Here is an 8,614-nt window from a genome sequence, read left to right as displayed (position 1 = left end):
CCAGGCTCCCCTGTGAGCTGCGGGATGCCCAGCAGGGGTGTGGGGATGGCGGGCCCGGTGGGGGCAGCTGCTGTCCACGGATGCACCTCAGGCCCCTTTCTGTGCCCTCCCCCAGGGCCCAGCTGGGCGCTCACGGCCATCGCTGTGGCTGCCGGCGTCCTCACCGTGTCCTGCCTCCTCTGTGTCGCCTGTTGCTGCTGCTGCCATCTCCGCAGACAGGGCTGCAGGAAGAAGCCCAGGGGCCAGGAGGCTGTGGGCCTGGGCGGCCCTCAGGGCACCACCAGCATCCACCTGGTGAGGAGCACCAGCTGCGGGCTGCTCAGTCCCAGAGGGCAGCTCAAGGCCCAGGCAGGGAGGACCCTCCCGGCCGGGGGAAGTGATGAGCAGAGGCGAGAGGAAGGCAGTGTAGGAGGAGGGAGGCCCCGAGCGCCAGCCCCAGGGGTCGGGCCATGGGGAGCCACGGAAGGTCCTTGAGGAGGGCAGTGCTGCAAGAACGGATGTGGGGGAGGCACATCAGTTAAGGCCTGTGCCACAGAACTGAGGATATGAGCCCTTCTGTGGCCTGGTCTGGAGGTAGGTGCTTGGACCGCAGACCTGGGGCTGGGGCCCGGGAGGCCCAGGGCTGCCACGGGGGCCCGGTCCCAGCGGCCCCCGCCTCCTATCCCCACCCGCCCCAGGTGCAACCGGACCTGGAGAGCTCGGAGTCTGCCCCCGGGGGCCCCCAGCACTGGGGACGCCTGCTGCTCTCCCTGGGGTATGACTTTGGAAGCCAGGAGGTGAGGGGCCGCCTTTGCAGGCCCAGAGGGTCCGCGGGGTGTGTGCAGGGGAGACGGGTGCCGGGCGGGCGCTGGGCGCGGGGCCGCCCGGGGACGGCCCCCGGCTGAGCAGCCCCTGGCTCCCAGATCCAGGTGGGCCTCAAGCAGGCCGCAGACCTGAGGGCCGGGGGCCAGGGCGGCACGGCAGACCCCTACGCCCGCGTCAGCCTCTCCACGGGGGCGGGGCACACGCACGAGACCAGGGTGCATCGTGGCACGCTGTGCCCCACGTTCCACGAGACCTGCTGCTTCCACGTGCGTCTGGGCTGGGGGGGGGGGGGGGGGGGGGGCCGGGGCCGGGGCGAGGGGACCCGCTCACACGCTCTCCTGCAGGTGCCGCAGCGCGAGCTGGCTCGGACCGCCCTGCGGGTGCAGGTGCTAAGCTTCAGGCGGTTCTCTGCCCACGAGCCGCTGGCTGAGCTCAGCCTGCCGCTGGGCACCGTGGACCCGCAGCACGTCCTAGAGCAGTGGTACCAGCTGGGCCCGCCGGGCACCGCCGAGGTGAGCCCAGGGACTGCCGGACTCCGGCCTGGCCCTGCCCGGGGTGCCCTGGGGGTCGGGGGGGCGGTGGAGACCGAGGCCCCCCCATCTCGCTGCCCGCAGCCCGAGCCCTCGGGTGAGCTGTGCCTCTCGCTCCGGTATGTGCCCGGCTCGGGCCGGCTGACCATCGTCGTGCTGGAGGCCCGAGGCCTGAGCCCGGGACTGGCAGGTGAGAGCCCTCCCTGCCCCTTCCACATGGAGAGAGAGGGAGCCCTGTGCTTGGCCCTGGGACCCGGGATGCCTTCTGACCCCTTCTGCCTGCCCAGACCCCTACGTGAAGGTCCAGCTCATGCTGAACCAGAGGAAGTGGAGGAAGAGAAAGACCTCGGCTCGGAAGGGCACGGCCACCCCCTACTTCAACGAGGCCTTCACCTTCCTCGTGCCTTTCAGCCAGGTCCAGGTGGGCTGCCTGGAGAAAGGGGTGGGAGGGGCGGGGCGGGGCGGGGTGGGGTGGGGTGGGGCGGGCCCACCCTTGGGGCCAAGCTGACCCCTGTCTTTCTCTCCCTCCCTGCCCTTCTGCCCGCCTCTGCCCAGAGCGTGGATCTGGTGCTGGCCGTCTGGGCCCGGGGCCCGCAGTTCCGGGCCGAGCCCGTGGGCAAGGTGCTGCTGGGCGCGCGGGCCTCGGGTCAGGCCCTGCAGCACTGGGCCGACATGCTGGCCCACGCCCGGCGGCCTGTTGCCCAGTGGCACCGCCTGCGGCCCGCCGGGGAGGTGGACGGCGCCCTGGCCCTGAAGCCCCGCCTGCACCTGCCCTTGCCTGGCTCCTGAAAGTGCCCTCGGGCCTCGGCCTCCCAGGCTGCGGTGTGGGCGCCTGTCCAAGCCGCCCCACGGGACCACTAATAAACGCCTCCTCCCGTTGCCGTGCTGTGTCTTTCCTGAGCCCTCGGGGACACGGTCGGGGCAGGGGTTCCGCCGTCACCGCTGTGGGGAAAGGACCCGAGGCCTCGGGGGGTGAAGGGGTCCCCTCCAGGCCCCACGGGGACGGTGTGAAGAGGTAGGGAGCCCTCTCTGTCAGTGGGGCTGCAGGGACAGTGTGGTGGGAGGTAGGCTGGAGCCGGCCCCGTGGGGACAGTGTGGGTGATGAGGAGGCATTTGGGGGGTGGTGATGGTGGAGGGAAAGGAAAGGACTCCAACCTGGGGGGGGGCCCGCTTCGCACCCCCCCCCCCGCCACCGCACAGGGCCCCAAACCTTCCAAAGGCCGCTGTAGGGCCGCCTCTTCCAGACGGCAGGGGGCAGTAGATACCTTCGGAAGCCTCCTCCGGCCTTCCGGGGCTCAGCCCCGGCCAGGAGTGCAGCAATAACCCCCACACATCTGGATGGCTTTAGCTCCCCTGACCCTCCCTGTGGCCCGTGAGGCCGGCAGGCCTGGGGCCACGCACCCCCAGCTCAGAGGATGCCAAGTCATGCTCCTCCGGATGTCTCTGCTGGGTGGGGGGCCCGGGCAGTGTGTGGTGGGGGGACGGGGCTCAGTCCCGGGCAGCCGGGCGGGCCCCAGGCCCCCTCAGGTCAGGGAGAGGTTCCCAGGCGGTGGTGTCACCGTCCTCGGGTTGAAGGACGCGTTCGAATGAGCCAGGAACCACCCCAGGGCAGGGTGTTTCCGGCCGGCTGCACGTCCAGGCGCCCTCCCTTCTTCTCCCAGGAGGGAGGGTGGGATCCCACCTAGGGTCCTGGGAGGGTGGGATCCCACCTAGGGGAGGGCAGCCCCCACCCAGAGGGCCCTGGCCACTGCCGCAAGGCCGTGTTTGGCGGTCTGGGCCTTGGGGAAAGGAAGGGATGTGGCCAGCTCGAGCCTGAGATGCCCGGCCCGGCTGGGAGGCAGCAGTGAGATGCAGGGCACTGCTCCCTCCAGGAAGCCTGCCCGCCCAGGGGAAACTGTGGGGAAACCACAGTGTGGACCCTGACTTAGGACCAGAGTGACCCCTCAGCTGATCTCGAGCCGTGTGCCCCGAGGTGGCCCGGCGAGGCCAAGTACATCTGACCACAGGCTCCTTGCAAGAACAAGGGAGGCTTCTCGAACTCGTCACTGAGCTCTAAATAGAGCAACCCAACCTCGGTGTACACCCCCCCCCCCCGCCCCCCCCACCACCGCCAAGACTTCTTGGACTGGATGACAGCACGCGGCTGGGCCGGGCCAGGCGGCCTGGGCAGGTGGGGAGGCCCCTGTGCCCCCATTGGTCTGAGGAGGGCTCCATGCCCTTTCTGAGCAGGGGCCCAGCCTGGGGGAGGCCATTTATACCCCTCCCCCTGGGCCCACCAGCCCAACTTGCCGCTGCGGCCTGACCTCGCTCCTCACGCTGCTGCTCAGACACTAGGTGAGGCCAGCCCGGCCGGCAGAGGCCAGGACAGGCGCTTCTGGAGCTTGTTTGCAGGATGAGTTCCCTGGGTGGGGGGCTGGGGGCTGGGGGCCACCTCCAGCAGCCCTCTCTCGGGGGCTTGCATGGTGTGGGGCGTGAGCCGGAGATGCGTCGGGGGACGGCCTGGGGGCGGCAGGGGTCGAGGACGGCCCCCCCGATCAGCAGGCCTCACTCTTGGGTGGGACACCAGGAGGAGATCTGACGGGTCGGGGGACCCCAGGCCAAAGCGGGGAGTGGTTTCTCACATGCACTTGGGCCCAAAGCCGAAGGAGCAGAGCTAAAATTAGCTGGATGGCTCTGGTGGCCACCTGCGCTGGCCCGTCCCACCCCTCCCTCAGGGACAGCTGCGGCCACTCCGGGCCCTGCCTGGGACATTCTGGGAACACTTTCTCCTCTTCTCACCCTGGCAATTCCAAGACAGAGCCTCAAGGAGGTCGGAGTGGGGGCAGGGCAACAGGCAGGCTTGGTGCGAGGCCTGCCCCCCCCCCCACCCCCACCCCCAACCTGGGCAGCCGGTGTCCACGGCAGGACAGGAGCCACCGCCCTCACACCTCGGCCTTTTCTCTCCCACAGGCTCTAAGCCCAGGACTTCAGGATGGGGGAGTAAGTGCCATCCAAGCCCAGGGCCCCTGCCACCCCTGCCCTCCCCCACCCCGGGGTGGGGGGGTCTCCACAGCGCCCCAGCCCCCGCCCTGGCCCCGTCCCACTCCCACCTGCCCCCACGCTGCCTCATCCACGCCCTGACCTCTGTCTTCTCTCCCCCCACCCCACCTGCACTCTCGGGACAGTGAGGAGGTGAGTACCTACTTGGGGGGGGGGCATGAGACACAGAGGGGATGGGACCCCCTACTTGGGATAGGTCAAAGGTCAGAGCTCAAGGGAAGCTGCCCAGCCCTCCCCCCACGAACGAGCCCCACCCAGCCACCAGGACAGGGGCGAAAACAGGAAGTGGCTGCCAGTGCCTCGTGGGGCAGGGGAAGTGAGGCTGTGGCCAGGTCACCAGAATCGCTTCTTATTCCCGATTGCCACCCCCCCGACCCCCCCCACCACAGCCTTGGCTCTGTAGGGATGCCCTGCACCTCCCACTTCTCCCCTCCCCTTAACCTTTGAACCCCACCTGCCACCTGGGTACAGTTGTCCTGGGCCCAGCCCCCCCACCGGGGCCTCCGGAACCCCAGTGTCCAGCTGCCTCCTAGACAGGGCCCACCGGCCTGGGGTGGGCTGAGCGGGAGGGGATATGGCGGTGCTGGGGACTGGGCTGGCCCTGACTCTGCCCCCTCCCCCTTGCCCCACAGAAACGCAACAGGGCCATCACGGCCCGGAGACAGCACCTGAAGGTAGGCGCTGGCCCTGAGAGGGCTGTCCCGGGGTCTGCGCGGGGCGAGGCCCCCACAGCCCCTCACTGGCCTGCCCCCCACCCCGCCCCCTGCAGAGTGTGATGCTCCAGATCGCGGCCGCCGAGCTGGAGAAGGAGGAGAGTCGCCGTGAGACTGAGAAGCAGAACTACCTGTCTGAGCACTGCCCCCCACTGCACGTCCCCGGCTCCATGTCTGAAGTGCAGGTACCCTCCCCTGGCGGCGCCCCGGCCTGCTGCCTCGGTCTCCCCACCGGTCAAGAGAGGGGGCAGGGCAGGTGGAGGTCGGGTGGGCAGCGGCCCGCCCACCCGCTGCCCCCACCCCCAGGAGCTCTGCAAGCAGCTGCACGCCAAGATCGACGCGGCCGAGGAGGAGAAGTATGACATGGAAATAAGGGTCCAGAAGAGCAGCAAGGAGGTGAGTGGCCGGTGGGGGGGGGGGCGGGGGGGGCGGGGAGGGGGCGGGGGGCGCCCTGGACGGGAGGGGGCGGGGGGCCTGGCCAGCGCGGGCTCCCACCCAGCCCTTCCCTGCCGGCAGCTGGAGGACATGAACCAGAAGCTGTTCGACCTGAGAGGCAAGTTCAAGAGGCCCCCGCTGAGACGGGTGCGCATGTCGGCTGACGCCATGCTCAAGGCGCTGCTGGGCTCCAAGCACAAGGTGTGCATGGACCTTCGGGCCAACCTGAAGCAGGTCAAGAAGGAGGACACCGAGAAGGTACGCTGCGGCCCGGCCCCAGGCTCCCGGGGTGTCTGCGGGGGAGCTCGACCGCGCTGCCCGCCTCGGGGGCGGGGGGGGGGGGCGACAGGGAGGCTAAGGGGTGACCCGCAGCCTCCTCCTGAGCCCTGTCCTGGCCCGTCCCCAGGAGCGGGACCTGCGCGACGTGGGCGACTGGCGGAAGAACATCGAGGAGAAGTCTGGCATGGAGGGCAGGAAGAAGATGTTCGAGTCCGAGTCCTAGGCCGCCCGTGCCCCACCAGGGCCCGGAGCTCCCGGCGCAGTGAGGGAGGATGGGGCTCGTCTAAGTGCTCAATAAAGGATTCCAATCCCCATGACTGGTCTGGTCTGGTCCTGCGCAGCCTCACTGCCCACCGACTGCCTCGGGCGCCCAGCAGACTGTTGTGTGCGGGGGGTGCTGGCCCAGGGTGTGTTGGTGTGGTCAGTGGTGAGCGGTCCGTCCCCGCTGTTCCCCAAGACCTGCCCTGGACTCGCCCGCCCCGGGAGGGCTTGGGGGCAGATGGCCTGGGCCGCGTTGGAGCCACGGTGGCGGAGAAGAGGTCATTTGTCCGTTTGCCTGGCATCATCAGGGGGCCTGCCAGGCCCAGAGACCCTCTGTGTGGTGTGATTCCATGCGACATGGGTGGCCCCCCATCCCTCCCACGGGGGGCTCGTGGGCACAGTCCCGGCTCAGACAGCCCTCCCGGGGTGGCTCGTGCCCATCCAGCAGGGACACACCGGGGCTGGGGTCCACGCTCCCGCCTGGGGGCTGATGGCAGGCCCACCTGGCCCCACGGCAGGCCCGGCGACAGGGCTCACGCTGCGTCTGCGCCCCCCCCCCCCCCCCCCCCCCCCCCCCCCCCCCCCCGCCAAGGCCTTGGCCCACCTCACAACGTCAAAGGAGGCCATCCCTGACAGGCCCTGAAGAGGACGGTCACGGCAAGGCCACGGCTGTCCCACCTCCTCTGTGGGGAGTGACACGGTGACCCGCCAAGGTCTGAACACCCGAATATTTGGAGGGGTACCCAGGAGAGATGCCCGGGGAGGCCAGGCCACCCACCCTGCCCTTGGGGGAGCTCCCCGAAGGCCCTCCCAGCTCGGACACCCGTGCACGGCCCCCAGCTCCAGCTCCGGCAGGATGTTGGGGGCCAAGGCACTCCCCATGCAGAGCTGAGAGTGGGCAAGGCAGGCAGTGAATTCAACGAACAGTTTCGGTGGCCGGATAGAGCGATAGGGGCAGCACCCCACCGCAGAGTGACCTGGGCAGGTCCAGGGGCCCTGCCTACCAGGAGGGTCCTCGGGAGGCAGGGACACCCGGCTCCCCCGAGACTCAACATCCTGGTTTGGGAAGACTCACCATGTGGAGAAATGATGGGGTTTTTTGGTTTTTTTTAGTCAAGGAAATGTCAGACACACAGTCCCAGGTAGTGACCCCCTGGGTGGGAAGGTGATGGGAGGGGCCACGCAGGGACAGATGCCGTGACTAGGGCTGGGAAGAAGATTCGCGGGTGTTCGTTACAACAGGCAAACGGGACAAGGAGCAAACATCACAGCTAGCCCCACACGCCCTCTCTGCACGCGGCCGGGCTGTCCTGGTGTCCCCCAAAAGACACACAGCCTCAGGCGGGGATGTCCGTGAAGCCTGTGGCCGGCCCAGCACCCGGCACACAGAGGGGGCTCTGCATTCTAGAAAGATCTCCACGGGTGGAGAACAGGCAGTCCAGGAGTGAGGCTGGAGTGGGGGAGGGCACAGGAACCGCAGCCGTCTCCCGGGAGGGAGGGAGGGGAGAGGGGTGGGAGATACTTAAGAGACAGAGTCCCCGAGGGGGATGGGAACAGGCGGGGGTGGGGGGGGCTCCTCCCCAGGGAGGGGGCTCTGAGCAAATGAGGGGCCGGCTCTCAGCTGTGGGTTTGCTGGACGCAGGGGTCTGGGCTGGAGATGGGGGTCCGGGCATCCTCAGAAATGAGTGTTGGGGGATCCCCAACAATGGGCAGGCGGGGGAGGGGAAGAGAACGCTGCTCCTGGAGGCCCGGGCCGGATGCTGCCCAGGAAGGACCCCGGAAGCGAGGAGCAGGGCGCCAAAGGTACGGCGGCCGTGGCCTGCCGTGTCGGTGATGCTGGAGGTCGGGGCGTGGATGCAGCCGCAGGAAGCCCCAGGGGACCTCAGCCGGGAGAGGTGAGGAGGGGGAGCATGGCAGGCAGCCCAGGAGGTCAAGGGCAGCAGGGCGTGGGGCGGGGGAAGGCTGGTGCGCGTCCAGGTGGGCTCGTGTGCGCCTGCGTGAGGCAGGTTCGTGCCCACAGCTCTTTCCCTGTCCTCGACACCATCCTCCACAGAGGGCTTCCCGGAGGAGGCGCTGAGCCAGGGCTGGGGGAGCAGCCCCACAGATGAGCCGGGAAGCAGAGAGGTGGGCCAAACAAATCCACATACAGCAACAGAACTGAGGGAGCAGGTCGCAAGGATGCAGACCGGCAGGTGTGCGGTGGGGGGGGTGGGGGGCGTCCCCAGGAAGCAGGCCCCCTTGGTCTTTCGGGGCCGAGGAGCTGAGGGGGGGCGGATGTGCCCGTGTTCTGTGTATCGTCACCCTTGAAACTTTTCTGTAAGTTTGAAATAATTTCTCCAAAGTTAAACTTTTCCTTGACCATCGAAACAATACAATTCCCGAGCAACCGTGAAAACAGATGAGGTGGAATCGACCAAGATGCGTGGACCAGGTGTTGGATGTGGAGACATGGGCGTGGACAGGCCGGGCGAGCACTGGGGGCACAGGACGGGCCCGGGGGACCCCACACCCCTGCTGGGGCCGGGCAGGGACCACAGGGCGGGCCCGGGGGAC

General features: G+C 68.8%; 2 protein-coding genes across 2 annotated transcripts; both read left to right on the top strand.

Moving 5' to 3' along the window:
• Positions 1-45: 45 nt before the first annotated feature.
• On the top strand, positions 46-2,208 carry SYT8 (synaptotagmin 8). The gene is made up of 7 exons (XM_049614662.1): positions 46-294; positions 678-776; positions 903-1,070; positions 1,149-1,316; positions 1,419-1,524; positions 1,622-1,755; positions 1,890-2,208. Exons 1-7 carry the CDS (start codon positions 46-48, stop codon positions 2,121-2,123), a joined length of 1,158 nt encoding a protein of 385 aa, XP_049470619.1. The 3' UTR covers positions 2,124-2,208.
• A 2,770-nt stretch (positions 2,209-4,978) lies between these two features.
• On the top strand, positions 4,979-6,135 carry TNNI2 (troponin I2, fast skeletal type; the record flags this gene model as incomplete). The annotated part of the gene is made up of 5 exons (XM_049614650.1): positions 4,979-5,047; positions 5,143-5,271; positions 5,393-5,482; positions 5,603-5,779; positions 5,928-6,135. Coding segments are annotated over 5 exons (561 nt in total), but the record flags the coding sequence as incomplete, so codon positions are not given.
• Between the last annotated feature and the right edge of the window lie 2,479 nt (positions 6,136-8,614).

This window comes from Panthera uncia, chromosome D1 (assembly GCF_023721935.1).
Source record: "Panthera uncia isolate 11264 chromosome D1, Puncia_PCG_1.0, whole genome shotgun sequence".
Lineage (NCBI taxonomy): Eukaryota > Metazoa > Chordata > Mammalia > Carnivora > Felidae > Panthera > Panthera uncia.
The sequence above is the reverse complement of the archived record's forward strand: the minus strand, read 5'-3'. Positions and strand labels throughout refer to the sequence as shown.